Source organism: Mya arenaria, chromosome 16 (genome assembly GCF_026914265.1).
Source record: "Mya arenaria isolate MELC-2E11 chromosome 16, ASM2691426v1".
Lineage (NCBI taxonomy): Eukaryota > Metazoa > Mollusca > Bivalvia > Myida > Myidae > Mya > Mya arenaria.
The window spans coordinates 3,144,116-3,167,586 of NC_069137.1; the positions used below are offsets into that span (position 1 = coordinate 3,144,116).

Below are 23,471 nucleotides of genomic sequence, written 5' to 3' on the forward strand. Positions count from 1 at the left end.
TCATTTGTAAACGATACCTCTCGTGCATTTCCCCATCATCAATATGCTGAACATGAGGAGTATGTCTATACTGACGCTGTTACCTTACATTTGGTAAAAATATACCTGCCATGATATATCTGTCGTTAACTTTAATCGAGGTTCTTATCTCAGTTAACTTTAACGGTCAGTTTCACCGTTAACTCCATCGTTAAAACTTAACATTTTTTTGAGCAACAGAAAATTAACGCCATGTTGAAATTAAATGGACCGTTAGCTGTTTAACGGTCAGTTAAGCTTAACGGAGGTTTTGAGCAACCGGCCCCTGAGCTCCTTCAGGTAAGTTCTTACACAAAGCCCTTTCCAAGCCTTCCTGAGTTTCTGAATTAAATTCAAACTGATGTTTATTTGATTCACTTTTAAGTTTTGGTTTCTTGTCTTTGCTAGTTTTAATACTACACAAATCCTGTTTAAAGTCCTTCAATTGACTGTCAAGATATGTTTTAAACAACGAAAAAGCTTCAATTGTTGAGTCCCCCGAGGACTTACCGTTTCCACGTGCAACTCCGCCGCCTTCTTCGTCGCTTGCCATAATACAATACACCAATTTTCTGATGGTTTAACTGGCCCGATACAACATCGAATGACGAAAGCACGTGGACAAACGGCTTTTATACCAGCCGTTTGGTTATATAAACCCACTGACCATTACCATATATGGCAATGGTCGGAATTACCCCCCCCCATATATGGTAATTATCGTAAATACGATTTATTCCGAACAGAAAATAAATATATATATCTTGAAAGTGTTTTAAGACTAAAAGAAATGTAACTCTATTCTCTGAACGGTTTCTTTAATGATTATTTTAATCCATATAGAATATGTAATTTCATAATATAAACAAGATGAACTGTATAAAAATGTATATATTTACAAACGTGTATGAAAGAAATAAGACAAATAATGGTATATATGCAGCGTGTTTGCAAGATTGGACGATATAGGTCTGGTTGCTAACTCATTTAGGTTTAATGTTCACTCTACAATGTTTTAACTTAAAACCAACTTTCTTGTAGCAAAGATATGTCAATGTTTATTTATAGAATACAGCCCTTAACCAATATCAGTTCAACAGGGTCATTGGTACTGCGTTTCATCCGGTTGGTTGAATTCGACTCGAATGAACTGTTGCACATTCGGATTTCACGAGACGCAAATAGAGTTAAATCAAAACATGCAAATATACATGTGGGTCAAATACGACAATGATCAAAAGGCAGTATCAATAACACTTTTGCTCTATTCTTTGCCAGTAAAATAATTTTAAATATATCTATGCTTTCATTTTTTTAATGACGCCTTTTCATTTCTATATTTCAAATTTGTACAGCAGTATTTTTATATATACAATAAACCTTTAAAAGCTCTGTACAGAATTCTTATCACATATATGGACATACAATATAAGTTATTGAAAACATTATATCAAAACTACATGGTGAAGAAAAGATTCATGTTTGACTATACATTTAAAAACTGAATAAACAAATAAAAACAGGATAAAATGTACACGATATATCGAGAAAGAAGTTAATAATAATTTGTACTTCTACCATTAAAACAACCGTTAAAACCATCACATTGAAGCACTGATAACGAATAATATAAACGCACATAAATAGATACTAAATATTATAAATAAACTAAAATAAACCCTATTTCAAAAAGCATAATGGAACATTATTTTAACATCGCGTGATGTTACATTTATGATGTGATGTCAGCATAGTTAATTACGTTTGTATTGCTATGCATTGCAATACGGACTACCCTACTTTTTGAAATGAATTACGTAAGCATATATGATGGGTATAAAATAAATATTAAGAAGGCGTTTTGTATACATGGACAGAGTATATAGAGCAAATGATATATACATTTCTTAATTTGGAATGTATATCTGCAATTATTGAGAAAAAAATTGCCTTCATATAGGGTTGATTAAGTGAGCGGCTCACTGTATACCTACTAGCAGCCAACACACCTGTGCCAGGCAGCTGCAATCGATAAACGTTCACTAAATGTTTTAGCTGATATTCGAATTGACATATATACCTACTTCGGATTACGTAATATCGATAGGGTTTACTCGGGTATACTGGTCAAGCGTTCGTATGACGCGTAAATAAGTGTCATGTTTGAAAGTATATTTTTTTATAATTAAAATCAAGGTATAGTTATTTAAATTTGCCATATTGTTAAGAATGCAGGAGTCTTATACAGGGAGATAAATCTAAATTATGCAAGAGGATAGGGGTTCTTAACAACACAAACTAATACATAACGATAATGTATATTTTGGAAACGTTTCAGTCTTGAAACTGTTAAATGTAGTTGTCAAAACGTAATATTGTACCACAAAACACATTTTATAAAGGAAAATCACAAGTTCAATATAATAAGAAACATTGAAACAGGTTGTAGATGGCCTTTGCACAAAACATTCACAATCATTATCACTCCATATAAGCAATGAGTTTATAGCCGTTTGTTCTATTCGTGTGGCTCCTCTGTTTATTGTATGGCAGGTTTTCGAATCAGGTTTTGATAAATGATGTCCTCGTTTTTGTACCTGTTATGTAATTGTCGATAGAAATGTCCCGCTTCGAGAGAAGTTGCTAGCACACTGTTATCATGTGTCCATGTGTTATGATCTATACCAATGGCGATGTACCATTTGTCGAAAGCCCACACATTAAACGCGAACAAATGATTGATATCTTTTCTCACCATGGCTCACTGCATCGTCCTGATTTTAGATCCTGTTGAGATTTTGTAAAATTTTGAGTTATGACGGTTGAGACTTATCTATGGTCCTACAGGTTTGCATTATGATAGTTGCATTATGATAAGACCCACTGTCGGACAGTTACTTGGACAGCTTTGACCGTGTACTCTTCCATTTCCACCACATGTCTGGAATACAACAATTGAATGATATAAATTAAAGGTCGATGCTCACGAGATATTAGTTATTTGTAGTTTATGAAAACAGTTTTATTTTAGGTTTCCTACATCGACAAACACAAATTATATTTTCAATGCGTTTGATTAACCGTGTTAATTAACATTTCTAAACGATGTTCTTTTAAGTAGTATAAGACCACACAGCGTACCATTTGATTTCATGTGTAATGTGAATGAACTGTTTGTAGCAATTGAAATTCGTCAGTTGATAATACAACTTTCTAAAAAGATCTTTAGTAAAGGTATTGCAAACTTTCGAATATTTCTGGCTAGTGGTGAAGATGTCAGAAGTTTTAGTGGATTTACAGACTTAGGCAAGGGAATCGTACACACGTGTTCTTGACAACAACCATATTCTGGAAGTACTTTAGCTATCTATATTTTGAGTAAACACTGTAAGTTTTAGTGACTCAACAATCGGTAAAGAATATACCGCTTCTAATCTGCATGCACACTTTATACTTTACAGTGTCTAACACATTAAAGAAAGTTAACACAAGCTGATAACATAAAATTATAACACTATACAAACTAACCTGTTCTACAATATTTTAAGTTGGGTCATGCCGTCTGAAATGTCTACAATCAAAGCATGTATGAATGTGTTAATGTACTTCTCCTATATTTAGCAAAAATGACATGCAAACTTATACAAAAGCTGCCTATTTTAGCCATCAGGTTTGATATATCCAGGAGAAAAATACTGTTGTAATACAATGATGCAAAAGACAATACGTCTTGATTTAGGAAGAAAGTTGTACATTGTAAACGTGGAGTTCAATATCTATTTTATCCTTCAAACATTAGATTGTATAATATTGTGAATGTGAGTGTTGTCACTAAATAGTTTTGGGGTAATTTCCAATATAAAATAAATATGTTTATACGTCTACTGAGACGGCGAGTATAAAAAACAAAAAAGAAACAAAACAAAATATGTGACAATTTCTGACAACTTCTCGATTATTTTATTACCCAGTTAATTGAACGAGAGTCAACACAACTGGTGATTGAAATAAACCATATGTTTCTATTATGGCTTTTAATTGATAAATATCCCAGGTGGAATAATATTTCCTGTATAGCTTTGTCATCGATTCTTAAAAAAATAGGATTTGATTAGCAGAAAGTCTTAAAAGTAAAACAATGTTAAACAACACATAGGTTGAAAATTACATAAGCTAGATTTCATTTCAAATATCGAAAGAAAGAAATAAAAACAGTCGGCCTGTTTACGACTTTTCCCTTTAAGATAAATATTTTCTTTCTAATGTAGCAATGACTCGTCAATATATTATGTTGGAATATGATTAGATTGTCATTAATTTTAATGTATGAGCCAGGGTATATAAAAGTTAAAAAAAAATGTGCATAAAAAAACTATGTTTGAATGACCTAAGACACTGACATTTTTACACGCAATAAAAAACTGGCCTTGCACTGTTTATGACATTCACGTATAAAGTGTGTTATAAAAATGTACACTGGTATTCTAATTCCCAAGTACTCGTTATTTGTGGATGTTATGGCACTCGAAAACAATTTAGTATGTCTCATGTGTACACGCTTATTACTTAATGCTAATCAAATCATACACTTTTTCACAATATGATTTTCAAAACCGGTTCAACCTGTCCTCATTCAAGTATATACCTCCGGGCCAAAGTCATTGTCAACCATTTATTTGTTTGCGGTGAAAGCGGGATTGTTCGTTATGTTTCGGAATTTACTTACAGGGTGGTAAAAACTGGTCTGCTTTGTCCGTCGTCATCTCTGAAATCCATCAAATGTCATACTTCAAATCAACTATTATAAGAGTTACTAGACAACAACGCTATCCGACGTTATTTTTTTCTCAGTTTATTTTTAACTAATTAATCTTACATTTACAGTGCCATGAAGTTAGGCATTATTATCCCATTGTTAAAGGCATTAAGTAAATAGTTTGGAAATAACCTTCACAATCCGATTATAACCAAATTGTCAATTAGACTTGTGCTACAGATAATTATATATACTGTTATATTTGTTTAATAATCACCCCGCCATATCGTAATTTCGTGGTAGCAGTTTTTGCGCTTGTAAAATTTATATCGTTTATTGTAAATTACATTGTTTCTTTATCGCAAACTGCGAACACTATCGCGGTTTTATTAGTGTACTGTTTAAGATGATCAGCGTTTCTTGCGAATAAAGTTTGTATTTGTATTTCCTTGTTCATGTAAGTGTTTGTTTTATTGTCCTGCCATTGTATATCGGTTAGATTGTTTTGTTAGGTATTGCTCGATTGGATGCTTGTCAGACTGTCTGTACATGATCTCGTTCGAGAGAGGTCTCAGCCGGAACGAAGATCGTTAAAAAGTACAGGGACAAGCTCAGCCAGAACGAACATCGTTTAAAAGTACAGTGACAAGCTCAGCAAGAACTAAAATCGTTAAAACGTACAGTGTCCGTCTCAGCCAGAACAAAAATGTTTTAATAGTACAGGGACAAGCTCAGCCAGAACGAAAATCGTTAAAAAGTACAGGGACAACTCAGCCAGAACGAAAATCGTTGAAAAGTACACAGACATCTCAGCTAGAACGAAGATCGTTAAAACGTACAGATACAAGCTCAGCCGTCACGAAAATAGTTAAAAAATACAGGTACAACTCACCCGTCACGAAGATCGTTAAAAATACAGGGAAAAGCTCAGCCGTCAGGAAAATCGTTAATAACTACTAGGACAAGCTCAGTCGTCGCGAAAATCGAAATAAAAAATAAAGAGATACCTCAGCCAGAAAGATTGTCGTTAAAAATACAGGGAAAAGCTCAGCCAGAACAAACATCGTTCAAAAGTACAGTGTCAGTCTCAGCCAGAACGAAAATGTTTTAAAAGTACAGGGACAAGCTCAGCCAGAACGAAAATCGTTTAAAGCATATGGTAAATGCCTCAGATATGGATAGACTCCACTTTAGTTTAATTTTCACTATGACATTATTTTCTGGTGTTCAATGTTATCAAAAACGTAACACAAAACATTCTAAAAGCTTTTTCGCCAGACTAACGCCTTTATTTACATCATTTTTTTTTCTGAATTTCTATAGAAAATCTCTCCATGACAATGCTACTACCACTACTTCAAGTCAAGCAACAGCCGTTGAATGTTTCGATTGTAGATATGGAGGACATCCCTCAAGGCTAGTCACAGGACCTCACCAACGTTTTGCGTAGAGACCATAAAGAAGCCGGGAGAGGACCTCCTGTGCCCTGTGACAAGCCCACGACCGAAATATAGAGAGTCTGTCTCCTACAAGAGACAGCCAGCATACAAATTTTCCATGCCTCTGTCTTGGCATTTAAGGGGCCCATACACCTATCTTATTGGTTAACACAAAGAATGTCCTATCTCATGACAGTGACTATCAATGACTACCGGCAGTGATGGTAGCACCCTAACTCTCTCCCAATGTGCGAGACAGAACGTCTCTCAAAATGAGAGACCTTTTTGGGTGGGCTCATAGAAAGAAGATAGTTAGCCATCTTCCATTGCAGCAATGCTGTGACTGCATTGCCATACAACAATACAGTCTGCTGGAAGGACAACTTATATTACTACACAAAGGTGTACATGTAACGTGGAACTGCTTTAAGGCTTTAGACAGTGCTACCTTAAAGCTGATATTACCCTACTAGAATACAGTATAATGTACATTGATTTCTATTGAGCTTCAGAATTCATCTTTTGAGCATAACCCACCTATGATGGATAACTGATTTGTCAACCAACCATGCATTTCGTGTCTATATGGTTTTCCGGACTATATTAACCCGTTTTACAGTGACATGCCTGGAACTAACCGTTCACTTTTCAAAACAGGGATACCTGGAGAACTCTGGTTCACACTGTTATTTAGGCGATTGACCACATTTCTTAAAGCATTCAATTGGACGGCCGCACCCATGTCCCGAAGACCTCCGAACAGTCCTGACCATTGTCAATTAGTCTGTATACACTGGGCTCTTAACCTCACCATGTTGTCCACACTAGCCAGGAATGTCCCCACATTTCCTGAACCTATGCGCAATACCAACACCCACCAGGTAGCATAGTTACCCCACTGAGGCGACCTGTGCACTATCTATTTAAGTGTAATGGAGACAGTCAAGCATTTGCCCTCGTAGACAGCTGTTACCGGGTCCCTAAGACCTCCCAAACAGTCCTGACCCGTCGATCAGTTGCAGACTGCTATGTCTGGCACTAACAACACACATTGTCTACACTAGCCTAGCAAGCTCCTAGCTTTCCTGAAACATTGCGCAATCTTACCCCAACCACATGGCAACTCAGCTAGCCTCTCATCGCAACCATTGCACTCTCTATTTAAGAGTAACCGAGAAAGTGCTCCGTCCATGATCTCGGCCAGCATGGTACTTTTGTACCATATTCACTAAGGGCTGATCAGGTCCTATCACACTTTGCCCCCTGTGGTTCCAGGAAATGTGTCAACCATTCAAACTATTTTAAATGACCGGCAGTCATTCACTAGGCATTTAAGTTGGCTTTCAGCTACCGTCAGGAGAGACCCCCTGACTGAGCTCAAACCAATTCAGGTAGTACCCGACTTTGGTTACCACTCAAAATCTTTCACCAGGGTCAATGAGGCATGTATAACGTTAATTACAACATAACAGAGACCAACCTCTCCCACATCAGAATGGGCATGGTTACCTGGACGGCACCCGCTGCTCTACCTTCAGCAAGACCCACGGCAAATACATGTACATTCTCTCTGTAACACCAAGGTCGCTGCAACCATGGACATATTTCATCGTAAAATCTGCCGGAGACGTTAAAATCAGGCCAATTTGTTTAACAATTGTTTTAATGGTATTTTCACTTATTTGGTAAACAAATAGCGAAATTCTCAGCCACTATCAAAGGTTACCAATAAGAATGATGAAACAAACTGGCGGCTAATTTGAAAAACAAATTTACTTTTTCCGGCTATTAAAACTCAGAAAATTGCCTTAATTAGCCAAATTGCAATTATATTGGTACAGCAATTTAATAAAAAATACTCGCAGGCAGTACTGAACTAGAGCTTTATTGCATTTCATCTTTAAAAGCAAGCCAAAAAAGAAATGTGAACCCAGCCAGAACAGGTGAGTCACACCTCTCCGAGCAGACGAAAATTGCAACGGGTTCTTTTCAAACACCGCTGCCACCATTGATTTAAGATTAAGACATAAGTTAAGATTTTTGGTGCAACTGGTAAATTGTTTGAATGTTTTTTGTTCGTCAAGTATATTTAAACTGAACTGAACTGTAATATTGATAGAGCGAATAGTAATGATGATATGGATCAATGACTATATAACCTGTTATCATGTATTGAAGATGTACGTGAGCTGTTATTCAGTAAACGGATTAACAGTCAATCGCTTAATAGTGGAAATACTAATTATGTATAGTAGCACATCTTAAGTACGTTCACGGAATATTTTAAAGCAATTAATACTCCTGAAAATAAATTGTTTTTTCAAACAGACAAAGATGCTATTTATTTCACTGAAAATATAGTTGATACGAGATGAAGAAAAGTTTTAATGAGTGAGATGCACCAAGTGACCTTTTACTGCTGTTGATATAAGTAGAAATATTTAAGAGTTTAATCTAGGTCGAAGAGCTGGGCCTTAATTTTAAATATTTTTTTTTAGATTACGGAAACGACAAATTTTAACCTGTATTGTTCAATAAAATTTTAAAATTAGGTCATTTTCCGGATTTATGGAGCGATGTATATTTATTGCCTATTTACAAGATGGGCAGTCTTTCAGCTGTTAAGAACTTGGTATCACATTGTTGAGTGTATTATGGAAATTATTTACTAAATGCATCATGGGCTGAAATAAATTACATATACGTTGAATCACAAGCCGGGTTTCGTTCAAAAATGGGAACTACTGCGGTATTTTCGATTTACCTAGATTGATTAATTATGTCCTTAATGCGAATGAACAATTTTATAGTTTATTTGTTGGTTATTCTAAAGCATTTGATTATCATGTCCTACCTAACATTTGGTAGAAGTTAGGTATTCGAGGAAAACTTTTAAACGTTATGAAGGGTATATACAGTAGTGTCAAAACAAAAGTTAAGATTTTTGGTGAAACTGGTGAATTGTTTGAATATTTTCTTGGTGTTTGTCAAGGGGAATGTTTAGGCCCGTTTATTTTTTTCTATGTACCTAAATGACTTAATATATGAATTATATTTAAATGGAGCCAAAGAAATAGATGTTGATACAATCAAGTTATTTATAAAGATGTATTCAGATAATATACTAATAATTCCAAAACAAGTGAGGAAATGCAACATATTTTAATCATTTTACATGACTAATACAGATGGAAGTTATCTGTATATAAGGATAAGACAAAAGTTGTTGTATTAAGGAAAGAAAAGTGGACTACCGCAAAATTTGCAATTGCATTATGGTGATTAGGAAATATATGTTTTATTAAAATATTGTTTTTATGCCCCCGAAGGTGGGCATATTAAAATCGCACCGTCCGTCCGTCCGTCCGTCCGTCCGGCTCTGTAACTTTCCCTTGTATGGACAGATTTTAAAATAACTTGCCACATGTGTACCACATACCAAGACGACGTGTCGCGTGCAAGACCCGTGTCCCTACCTCTAAGGTCAAGGTCACACTTAGTGTTTATTCACAATGGAGTGCTGCATATAATTACATAGAGTATAGGTTGTCGTGTCCGGGCTGTAACTTTCCCTTGTATGAACAGATTTTAAAATAACTTGCCAAATGTGTTCCACATACCAAGACGACGTGTCGCGTGCAAAACCCATGTCCCTACCTCAAAGGTCAAGGTCACACGTAGTGTTTATTCACAATGGAGTGCTGCATATAAGGACATAGAGTATAGGTTGTCGTGTCCGGGCTGTTACTTTCTCTTGTATGGACAGATTTTAAAATAACTTGCCACATGTGTTCCACATACCAAGACGACGTGTCGCGTGCAAGACCCGTGTCCCTACCTCAAAGGTCAAGGTCACACATAGTGTTTATTCACAATGGAATGCTGCATATAAGGACATAGAGTATAGGTTGTCGTGTCCGGGCTGTAACTTTCCCTTGTATGGACAGATTTTAAAATAACTTGCCACATGTGTTCCACATACCAAGACGATGTGTTGCGTGCAAGACCCGTGTCCCTACCTCAAAGGTCAAGGTCACAGTGTTTATTCACAATGGAGTGCTGCATACAAGGACATAGGGTATAGGTTGTCGTGTCCGGGCTGTAACTTTCCCTTGTATGGACAGATTTTAAAATACATGTGTTCTACATACGAAGATGACGTGTCCTGTGCAAGACCCATGTCCCTACCTCTAAAGTGAAAGTGTTTATTCACAAGGGAATTCTGAATATAAGGACATAACAGTGTAGGTTGTCAAGTATGGGTGGTATTTTTTATGTTCAGAGGAAATTTAAAATAACTTGCCATATGTATTTGACACATAAAGGCAAGAACAGCTTTTCATGTACTGACCTTGTTCGTAGGTCAATGTCACATTCGGGGGCATTCGTCACATACTGTGACAGCTCTTGTTTAGGTATTGTTTTGTTTTTTTATATCTGGAGGCTCTCTTATGGATTGTTATAAAACACTATCATGGCAAATAAGGCTATTTTTAAACTGAAAAGGTATCTTCAGGGTGTTGTCAACAACACAAATGAACATGTGTTAGATATAATTGATTAAGTAGTTAAGCCAATTCATTTAATGGTTGTGTGGTGTGGGGAGTTTCCAGTGCAAGCAATATAAAACGAATACAAACAATGTTTTGTTAGAACATATTAGGGGTTAAAACCCCGACACAAAATGATTTTAAATATGCTTAACTAGGGAGAAAAATAGTTTTCTGTGCGATTAACATACATTTTAAAATACTGGTTCAAAATATTACATTGCTGTGACAGAAAGTATTCAAAGGTTATGTATTAAACGATGGTTAGTGAAATTGAAAATAACCTGAGAAACATTAATTGGGCAGTAAATGTTTAAAATATGTTGTGTTATGGTTAACATGAAGTCTGGATTGCCCAAATGCAACACATAAACATTTATTATTATTTTTCAGCGTCGTGTAAAGGATTTCTTTAACCAAAATTGGTACAGCAGAATAGAAAACTTAACCAGAGTGTCGTTCTATAAAGTGTTTGCAATTTTTGAGTTTCTGTCATATTTGAAGAAAGTACTTACTTTTATTGACATCAGCCAACTGTTTAGCAATTTCTCCAAGTCTGTAAAAGAATATCTTAAAGTAGTGTTTTAGATCATGCGCTTGTATATGATACAATTGGTTACATGTTGCATTAAATACAAATGTTAACAACAACGATAAGAAATGAGTGTGCTTACTTCCTTTGGTCAGAATCTAACTGTTTAGCATTTTCTTCAAGTCTGTAAAATAATATGAAGGTAGTATTTTTAAATATGCGCTTGTATATGATACAATTTGTTCAATTTGTTACCTGTTGCATTAAATACAAATGAATAAACAATTTTAGGAAATGCGTCAACTTACGTTTTAGCATTTTTCATTTGTTTGTTAAAGAATATAATGATATAGTATCTTATCAACGTATGCATGTATATGTTGTAATTGTATATCTAGAACATAGAATATAAATAGCAACAAGAACGATAAGAAATACGTGTACTTACTTCTTTTTGTCGCTATCCAACTTTATTGCTTTTTCTTCCAGTCTGTAAAAAAATACCTTAATATAGTAATTATTCATTTATGCCAGTTTATGATGAACTTTGTTACGTAGTGCATGAAATATAAATGGCAACATAAAGCATTTAAGTAGTACGTGTACCTACTTTTTTCGGTCATCATCCATCCTTATTGCAAGTTCCTCCAGTCTGAAAGATGAAAGAAATACAAATTGATACCAGAACATATCAAATAAAAGAAAAAAGGTGTCGAAAAGCGGATCGGAAGTACACTTTAAACGATAATGTTATAATGGCACCATAATAGGGTGAAAGTTACAGCTCTTTGAATATTAACGTTATCTGAGGCATTCAAACAAACGTTACTCATTTCCTTTCAAAATGGCAAACATCAAACGATCCTTATAAACGGTATCATATATTGTAACATATCACGTTATTTAGAATCAAGTTATTTCGTTCTTTATGTTGTTTCTACTTGTTTGTACTTACTATAATGAAGCCGTTAAAAAATAAATAATGTCCATTCGTTAAATTTAAATATCATTATATTGCTAATAGAAATAGTACATTTAAATAATACACGATGGAGTGGAAAGAATTGCAATATGTGTTATACAAGATAAGCCAGAATGTTGCATTTATTTATATTTAAGATAAGCCTGCAAGCAAAGAAAAATATTTATTGTGTGAAAGAGACATATTTGAAATGTTAAATGTGTTTAAACTTGTTTTTCATTTAACTTGCTTTTTCTTCTCTTACATCAACGTTGCTATTGTCCTCTTTTCTCTGAAACAAAGAAGAACTCGATATAAAATATTTATGATATCTGACAGTATGTTTTGTTCTACATAGCATTCCTACTTTCACTGGATTCACTATATCTAATTATCGTATATTTAGTGTACTACATCCAAACAAAATGTGATATTGTATCTTAGTTATTGCACAAAGAATGCAGTTCGATATAAGGATATAAGACATGTGTATGCGTAGTTTTGACTAATTTACTTAGGATTATTACTCGTCATATCTGTTTCTTTGCTGTTTGAGTTCTTCTTCCAGGTAGCTGAAAATTGAAAAAGGACGAAATTTTTTAATGTCATGTGTTTTGGCCAAATAAATTGCTCTTACAATGATGTTTTTGCACGAGCAATATGGGGTAAAACTGAGTTATATTGTTCACATTTTTCTTTTGTGTGTTTAATCAGTTAAATATCGGATGTGTTCGTATTATCGTTCTACCTTACATGTTCTTATATATTTAAGGTAACTTGAAAGATTTATGCTGAAACTGCAAACATATTCTCATAAGAATTCTAATCCGTTAACGGTAAACTGAACCATAGTTTATATTGCTTAATTTTATAACTTCGTTCTACTAAACGTATTCAAGTTAAATATATAAAGTGTAAATTTCGTGAATACGGTCTACCGTAACCACGGAATCCGGTTACTGTTCTGCCCATTCTATGGTTGCTAGATGAATTAATGCCTTTAAAACGAGTTGACAATTTGTTGTTTCCTTTTACTTTAAGTGCCCACACCCAGGTGGTACGACGATACATTGCACCATTTACCACAATGCATTGCTTTAATTTCCCGTAAAATGTGAGATATTTCTATGTTCCTGATATCGCTAACATATTGATATACAAATTAATCCTACAAAATATACCATGTCGGTTTGAATAGCGATACGAATTGTTTTAAATGAAGTCAGCCTGTATCCTTGCGATAAAAACAAACGTGTAACTTTCCTTGGACGAAAATAAGCCATGTAAAATGGAGGCTTTTGCAAAACAAACTTCAGAAACCGTCAATGACAGACAGTCAGTGGCACAGCATCAGGAAGCGATCATAAAATGAAGACAATCGTATAATTTTATGACTGTGCTCGATTGGTGGAGAAGCTGGTTAAATAGATTAATTACTAAACACAAATTGCAGTGCTATTCCATTATTTTCCAAGCGATGACTTGGACAGGATGAAACTATATAAACATTTGAGTTTGTTTACATATAAGGAATATGGAACACCAGGAATTCCGTCATATTGCTCTACATTTGGCTATTTTAAGTCATTTTAATGATATGCTGTGTCGCACTCTACTTCGGAAGATCAAAGTGAGAGTGATAAAAGGCGGGTTAATTTGATTTTTTTAAATCACAGAATGACCTCCACAATATCAGAAAATGTGTGAGGAAATGTATGCCTAATGATGGGATCGAACCTATGATCATTAAGATACAAAACACCATTCTAACAGATGCCCAAGGTTCTTGAGGGGTTACCCACAAACTTCACCCCTCTGCCATTTTATCTAAAGACTGATCAAGCCACCCTTGCATGAAGTAAACATGGGATGAAACGTGCGTTCGGTGTTGGACTTTTACCAAAAAACACTCAACAGCTAGCATGGAACTCAATTTTACTGAGCGTACTAGGCCGCTGCTTGCCCAAATGCAATGTACCCTACAACAATGTGGCAACAATCACTTCATTGCTGTTATTTCATCCCCTGACCTCCTTTTTTCGCCCCAAGTGTTGATCTAGTGTATGTATTGGCATGTCGGTGCAGAAGTCTATGGAACAGAGTTTATTCTTCGATGTATAACATTCACTTGTAAAAAAGAAGCTTCGTTATGATATTGATTGTTGTTCGGCTAGAATATCAAGTGCATGGTCCCTCATGCCCTACGAAAGAGCATAAACACATATATAATGGATAAACATGCATCTAATGAGCAATAAAAAACATTGAACATTTATTTTTCTAGAATGTAAAATCTAGCAAACTATTTATATTGGCCAACAAGAGAATTTCAGATTTTAAAGACTGTCATTCCACATGTTGAATACAACAACGGTTAGTTTTCATTTTAGTGATACTCGCTTAATTTGCCTATTTATTTTAAGTATGTTGTAAAATAAATATGTATACAAACATTGAACTAGAGTTATGGGTTGATAGCCCCAGAAATCACATGAAATCCTAAATTTACACTTTTTGAAACCGCTTTAAATGAGTATTCAATAAAAATAATAAAACAATTAAAAACACGAAATACTGAAAAACCATGAATTAAAATAAATGAGTTTGTGGAAAGTTCAGTTCATTATTCTGGGTGAAAATTTGTATTGGTTGCAGTCATCAAAAGTCGATGATCCTCGCTAAAAGGCTGTTAATCTTTCAAGTATGCACTTTTTAATAGAGGCTTGATCTACAATGAGGAATCCAGGGTAGTTTCATTATTTTACGCTGGGGGCATAATTCAGGAGCAAAAACTTTTAATATATGCCAGTCCCTCAAAACTGAAATGTATTTGGCTTTTAAAGAGCATCGGCAGTGGGGTTTGAAATTTCTTGTCCGAAATGGTGAATTTTGGGAGTATTTTAACACTCTTTTTCTCCTTTATGAAAACAGAAAGTAATCTAAGATGTTTGTGGGGGGGGGGGGCAAGCCTGGTGTGCTCCCACCCCACTGGATCTGCTAATGAAATTCTCTATCAAACTTGTGATAAATCAGTAAAACCTAAATATGTAATGCGTGAAGACATTTTTTTTGGCTCACTCGGAATGATTCGGCATTTGACTTCTTTTTCTTCAAATAGTTTAATCATTTTGAAGAAAAGTTAAGCTAATACATGTCGTTTTTATTCTGAATAAAGTTTTCCTTATTTGTTCCCAGTTTTAGTACAATGATGCTTTTTATTATGAAACTTTATGATCACACAGACATAAACCATTTATTCTCTAAGGCAGACTGTGTGTGATGCTCACTGTAAAACAATAACTGCATCGTATCTGATCTGTTTTTGCATAAGGAACTCTGAATTATATTCCCCCGTCAACATATAAATTTGGGATCTCTAATCATCGAAGAACTTTGGATTTACCTGACCGTTTAAAGGCGGTATCTTACAATCAGTTATAAACATACCTAGTTTGTCATACATTATATATGTACTGTGTTGTGGAGTTTTGTGCTGTTGCTTCATGTTTTTGTTTGTGATTTATTTTGGGGGGTTTTTGTTCCATGTCTTTGGCGTTTAGTCTGTGCAATTTAACGGGCTTTATTTTTAAACTTTTGGCAATCTTAAGCTTGTTTTCTGAATAGTTCAAAATAACCTCCACTTATGAACAAAACAATCAGCTGCTATAAATGCATTGAGTGCATAAAGTGGAATAGACAATGTCAATGAAAATAGTCATATTTTTACATTTCTCTTTTTTCATACAAAAGAGGGATACCCTCTTATTTCTGTTGCAATAATTATTATTAAAACTTTCAATTTCTTTATTGTCCTGTTCATAGAAAACAATGGAAAAATATTTCCTTAAAATTAAGAAAACGAAAATGCTTGTTTTCATGCATTTTATGTCGTAATGAATAAAATATCATACATGAAATGAATTATAAAACTTGTGTATGATTTTAGCAATGCTATACCAAAGCTTGTATTGATATACTATTTCATTTTTCCAAATTAATAGAAATATAGATTAACACTTCAAATGATTGATAATAGTAAAGTTTCATGACCATTTTTATGAATCTTGTTTCTGTCATTCAGAAGAACCAATATGAAATCAAAGTTGAAGGACATACAACAATTACGTTATATGCCAAACATTGTGTAAGTGGAGGGGAATGAAATATTTTATGTACATTTGATGACATACTGTATATATATGCTACTTTGTTTATGAATTTTTGGTGAACTATTCGGTATTCAGCATATGCTGTTTTGTTGTATTTCACTCTGTACTTAAACTGTAATTTTATAAGGTTTAAGGCATAAGGTTAAACACTGAATTAAATTTGAAACATATTAGAGTAATTAAAATTAATTACAAGCAAAATCTTGCAATTATCATTATCTTTTTAAACATTCTTAGTTTAAAAACAAGAGTCAGTTTTATTGTTTATTGTGTATAATTTTTATCTTGCATTGCATGGTCAGACAATAATTTGATATCATTCAACATAAAAAATGCTCATGAATACATGAACTACTTAAATGGAAAATCAAATTAATTAGTACTGTGAATAATGTTTTCTTTTTTTCAAGAAATAATATAGATCTGCACTCACATCATTGTTAGATGAAAATTATCAGTATGTAAAAATAAAATTTGATGACCACTTTGTTGTGTAAACGAAAAATATTTGCAAGTTGGTCCCTAATCTTTCAAATATTCTAAGAAGTGTCATGTTTTCAAATGCAGACATCGCTAAATATTTTCCAAAGAACTGACATGACTAATAGTTAAGCTTTTATTTTTTAAAGGTTATTAGAGTTTGAAATTTAAATGAGCAACTGAAATTATGAAACGCTTATTTCAGTTTTAAGAAATGTTGGTACTTCGAAGAAAGTATTAATGTGCACCTACACATGCAACGTCATAACTTTAATTTGAAATCGTATCACATTTGCCTTAATTATCTAGTTAATTTGTATAACTCTGTCAGATTCCGTGAATGGCATATAGTGACACACCATCTCATAGACTACAAATGCATTTGTTTGGAACTTCACGTGCACAGTAAATTCATGGCAAACTGGTCAAATTAATATGGCATACTGGTCAAATTAATATGTTGAAGGTAATTATGCCTCTGGTCATAAACAGCAAAACGTTCTTTAGATTGATCAACATATGCGCTTTCTCGCGATTTGTTTACAATATTTCTTTTTTTTATTAATGTTTTAAATAAATGCATCAATTTGATATTTCTACTAACTGATTTAACATTTTGTGCAGGATTGAGGTTGCAAACCTTGATATAAAGTTTGTACACTAAACATTATTCACAGATCCAGACTTCAGCAAGTTCATAAACACAGGTCTTATCGTCAGTTTGAAACTGTTTCAAACCTGCAGTGTTTGACTTGGTTGAACATATTGATTCGTTCCATTTCCTTTTGTGAACTTTTAAATTACAAGCGTCATTGGAATTCTTCGAAATGATAATCAGAATCCATATGTTTTACTCGTTGTTTTGGTGATAAAGAATATAAGTTGACGGGAAACCTCGGAAAGTCCATGTTATTTAACTGAATTATTGCGGACGCAGGAATTGAAATGTCTATTGACATGCTGCCGTTTCAACTTCATTCTCTATCAAAACCGAGAGGCAGTACAAATGGAAGCAACTACGCACGCCTAGCAAGGCCAAGGGAAGCAATAAAGTCGAGTTTTATGGAACATGCGGAACAGGGGGTAGTTTGTAACAAAATTACCAGCTTATGTATATGATTTATACTCAATAATATATTGTTTAACTTGAAAGTTATCAAATTTTATATCCTGATGAAATACATCAATGTCAAATATCGGTTCAGTTAGGCGTTTATCAAAGTTTGTATTGTCGTTGGTAAAATATGCATGTTCGAGAGCATTATTCGGGAAATATATTGCTGAGCGGCGTTTTAACGGTGGTAAAATCTTTACTGGTACAGTCCATTCATCATATCAACTCGCAATATACCGACTATTTCACTGTACATAATCTAGCGCTTCGGTAAATAATGAAAATGAGTTTGCAAGTTGCATTTTGTGTTATAGTTTCTACGCTGAAAACAAACCAAGACAAATGTTAATGAAGTTGAATAAAATACTGGAAATTGACAATCAGATGTGCAAACATATACAAAAAGATGCTTGTGTGATGAAGTCGAGACAATCATGATGTTGATTTTTATTCATCTAATAGAAATTTAAGGCATTCTGAAATTGGTCTTGTGCAGCACGAGCATAAATCCAAGTCAGTTTCATTTTAATATCGATGATTAAAGTTATATGCTTTGACTAAAGGATGAGGTTTCAAGAAGACAGTGACTTTGCAGTTTAAAGAAAAGAAGTTTAACCTTTTCATAAATGAATATATACATACATATTTTTATCTTGCACATCTTTTAACTCCGCCTTCGTTTCTCTTAATTCGACTTTTCTTTTTTTAAGCAATGGATCCCATCTATTGCAACCTTTTCTGAAATTAAAGTTTGCTTTTCTTCTTTTACTAAATTTAATTTAAACTTTGTTCTTTTATTATTATTTAAAAACTGATCTCATTGAATGAAGCAAGAAATAATTTAAAGTTGTTTTTAATGCGACTTCGTGTTTCAGACGTTAAATGCAAATTATATTGATAAGGTGAAGTGTATATGCTACAAGGTTAAAACTCCGTGAATACATTAGGTTATGCAATATAAAGTAAGTAAACGTGGGTATTAAGCTAAATAGTTTTGCAAGAAGAGCATAGTCATACTTCATTCGATCATATTCCTCCTCCAGTTTCTCAATTTTCATTCGCAGGTTTCTTTCCTTTTCCCTGAACAGAACAGGTACAACCATTATATAGGTGTATACAATGTACAACCGGTAACAAATTACTACTTTCGCATTGAACATACGTCGTTTTGACTTATCGTATGAAACATATATTGTAACTTAAATAAGAATTTAACGTGTGCTCGGTTATCGCGGCAGTATGTTGATTTAAACAAAGATAATTCAATCAAAAAAGTAAACACCAATACAAACGCCTCACAATCATAATAACGGAATATTTATAGTAACGTATTCATAACTTACCTAGCTTTCTGTATTTCTCTGTCCCGAGCACGAATCGTATCTAAAAGGTCAGCTCTTTCCCTTGTACGATCCTCAATCTCTTTCTCCTTTTGTTGTGTTTGTCTGTCAAAGTTTGTAAGCGTTAATACAAAAAACGTCTAAAACTTTATTTGACATAGCAATAGAAGATAAGTTAAAAGTGTAACAAAGTTAACACTATTAAAGCATATGTCATATGTAAACCGAAATAAGTCGTATTTCTATTTACTTTGATTAAACTATGACTAAAGTGTCGAATGAACTGATTTGTAAGGGTTTGGTTTATGTTATTCTCAATGATACGTTTCAATTCCTTACTACTCGGGAAAATAAACGGGCAATGTTTTATCAGCTATAATTATACATGATCAGTGTCATTTCTTTTGATTGTGATTGTTTATATCAAAATACTTAAACACTTATTAAAACATAGATCCTTTAATATTTTTTAAATTTTTGTCATTTTCCAATGTGTTCAAGTTCTAAAGAATCGATCGAATCGGAACTGGAAGCGTTTCCAGCATATCTTAGTATCGTTTTGATATACCAAAATGTTTTTTTTTCTCTTTAGACACAATATGTTGCATTTATTTTGTCACTTAATAGTACAGTAGCAATAAATCCAACCGATTTGCGTTCTTGATAAGCGATGTATAATAATTTGTTTCATCTTTTCTTGCTCGAATGCTTTATCTGGATTGCTAAAATTATATTAAAACAGTGCATTAAGCGCAATATCATCACTAGCTAAATACGTGTTATTATAACATAACGCAGAAGTGATATAACCTCATGCAATAATTTTCATATATAACTAGTGTCTTAACGATTCAAAACGCAGTTATTACATTGTTCTTATTACTTATTTGCTTGATTAAAATAGGTTGAAATGTATTTAATGTTGTTTTACAGTGAAACCTTTGAACATCGGTTGTTAGTTGAGACATGATTTATGTTTTATTATTGTTAATAAAATGATAATGTCTTGCTACTTTATTTCCACCGTACATGAGTTATGTTATGAATAAAATTTCAAATTCGTGTCTATGTTTTCTCATTTTTAATAAACTCGTAATTTAAAACGATTTAAAACGATAAAATATCGGCAAAACCTCGTTCAAATCGTTTTACACAAACTTGTTTAATAAATTCGATTCAAAATAAACACTCATTGGATCCTCTATGTGTCAGACGTATACTTAAAGAATAATTTAACAATATATGAAAACAAAAGTCAGCTGTTTAGACAAAGATGTGAATAGGAAGTTATCCTGCTTATTGACTGATAATGGTTTGCTGTGGTGGTGCTATTGGATACTTTGTCTGTAATGAAAGTAAAGGCAGACGACAAACATAGGCAAAACGAAAATATCAACTCATTGGCCAACTTTGTGGGGTAGTTTTTGAAAACTAGTTGCAATTAATACGAAATTTGATGTTCTTATTAAATCAAAATTATTCTTAAGTGGGTAAGTTAATAAGTTTATGTTTATGATCGAAAACTGAAAACCTTCGTATATGAAATAATACAATACCGCCCTGACAACATGATACGAAAACAGTACCTCACCCACTACCCTCGTATATGAAATAATACAATCCCGCCCTGACAACATATAATAATAACTATTAATTATATTATATAAATATTATTAATAATATTAGTAAAGAATGCAAACAAAAGTCAGCTGTTTAGACATAGATGTGAGCAGGACGTTATCCTGCTTATTGACTGATAATGGTTTGCTGTGGTACATTTACTTATTGGATACTTTGTCTATAATGAAATTAAAGGAAGACGACACACATAGGCAATACGAAAATATCAACTTATTGACCAACTTTGTGGGGTAGTTTTTGAATAAATATATATTGTAAGTGACTAGATATAGTAACTAGTAAGGATTGCTCTGTTGTTGAATTCAGTGTAAGATCGTATTTTATTTCGTGAGTAGTCACAGAAATTTTTTTATCACGAGTAGCGTATTCAGCTGATGAAACGCATATGTATGAAAGCCTACTACATGCCTCAATATTCAGCTGATGAAACGCACATGGATCAAAGCCTATCTACATGCATTGATATTCAGCTGATGAAACGCACAGGGATCAAAACCTATCTACATGCATCAATATTCAGCAGATGAAAGGCACAAGGATCAAAGCCTACTACATGCCTCAATATTCAGCTGATGAAACGCACAGGGATCAAAGCCTATCTACATGCCTCAATATTCAGCTGATGAAATGCACAGGGATTAAAGCCTAACTACATGCCCCAATATTTAGCTAATGAAACGCACAGGGATCAAAGCCTACTACATGCCTCAATATTCAGCTGATGAAACACACAGGGATCAAAGCCTATCTACATGTCTCAATATTCAGCTGATGAAATGCACAGGGATCAAAGCCTACTACATGCCTCAATATTCAGCAGATGAAAGGCACAGGGATTGAAGCTTAACTACATGCCTCAATATTTAGCTGATGAAAAGCACTTTGATCAAAGCCTATCTACATGCCTCGATATTAAGCTGATGAAAGGCACAGGGATCAAAGCCTATCTACATGCCTTAATATTCAGCTGATGAAAAGCACAGGGATCAAAGCCTATCTACATGCCTTAATATTCAGCTGATGAAGGCACAGGGATCAGAGCCTATATATATGCCTCAATATTAAGCTGATGAAAGGCACAGGGATCAAAGCCTATCTACATGCCTCAATATTCAGCTGATGAAAAGCACATGGATAAAAGCCTACCTATATGCCTCAATAGTCAGCTGATGAAGGCACAGGGATCAAAGCCTATCTACATGCCTCAATATTTAGCTGATGAAAGACACAGGGATCAAAGCCTAACTACACGCCTCAATATTCAGCTGATGAAATGCACTTGGATCAAAACCTATCTACACGCCTCAATATTCAGCTGATGAAATGCACGGGGATCAAAACCTAACTACATACCAAAGACATCTTTAAGACACCAGATTCGAGTACTCATATATAAAACTGCTCATTATTCGAACTCTCCAGTCTTAATGTTCAAACAGGTTAATTACGCTCTTACTCTTATTAAGTTATCGTGCATCTAAGATATTTCTGTTTATTCTAAATGGACGTTAATACTACTTCAAAATACTATAAATAAACCTCCATCTATATAAGATGATTGTTATTTTCAATTAACAAATAACAAATTATCGAAATAAAGTTAATGATTTCAGCCATCTCTTGCCGTCCCTTCTCATAATGCAATACTTATAAAACAATGATTTCAATTTGAGTCAAACATATACATATATATATATATATATATATATATATATATATATATATATACATATATATATATAATATTCGTTGTTGCTTTTCATGTAAAGATATGAAACAAATCTGCATGTGATTATTTAAAAAAAGATATGGCACACAGGTTTTTTGTTTAGTATATCTGATATATTTCGGTCTCATTTTGCGTTTTGTTTCAAAATATGAGATGAAACAAAAATAAGAAAACCAACGTCAAAACTAACATTCTTTCGAGTATACACATAAGTTGTCGCCTGTGATTGGCATGCGCTATAGAATGAGTATTTCCTATAACTTTCATCACGTGTTGCTCACCTTATGGTTTCTTCATTTTCGGTGGAAGGTGGACCAGGTGGTCGTATCCGAATGAAAACACACACAGTCACAACGCCAACAATGACAACAAGGAATAAAGGTAAGAAAGGGAGATATAGCACTGGATCCATTCTAAATAGAAACAAAACATGTTATTAACATCTGTAATTTGTCTGATAAATACTTGACACAAAGACAAAGTATTGCATTTTGATTCGTTGTAGCTTTTCATGTAAACATACGAAACAATCGGAATGTGATTATTTAAAAAGATATGGCACACAGGTTTTTTGTTTAGGATATTTGATATATTTCGGTCTTATTTTGCGTTTTGTTTCAAAATATAAGATGAAACAAAAATAATTAAACCAACGTCAAAGATAATATTCTTTTAAGTCAGTTTCGAGTATACACAGTAGTTGTCGCCTGTGATTGACATGCGCTATAGAATGAGTGTTTCC

At 33.8% G+C, this 23,471-nt stretch overlaps 1 protein-coding gene across 1 annotated transcript in view; it reads right to left on the bottom strand.

Annotated features, from left to right (window-relative positions):
- The window catches only part of LOC128222360 (putative nuclease HARBI1), a 33,029-nt gene that overhangs the window by 2,444 nt on the left and 7,114 nt on the right, over window positions 1-23,471 (bottom strand). The window contains exons 3-8 of the mRNA XM_052931337.1: window positions 23,011-23,142; window positions 19,363-19,464; window positions 19,037-19,099; window positions 11,906-11,947; window positions 2,917-2,959; window positions 1-17 (exon numbers count right to left, since the gene is read on the bottom strand). The exon at window positions 1-17 is cut by the window's left edge and continues 416 nt beyond it. Coding sequence (XP_052787297.1) covers window positions 1-17; window positions 2,917-2,959; window positions 11,906-11,947; window positions 19,037-19,099; window positions 19,363-19,464; window positions 23,011-23,142 — 399 coding nt within the window. The remainder of the gene's footprint in view (window positions 18-2,916; window positions 2,960-11,905; window positions 11,948-19,036; window positions 19,100-19,362; window positions 19,465-23,010; window positions 23,143-23,471) is intronic.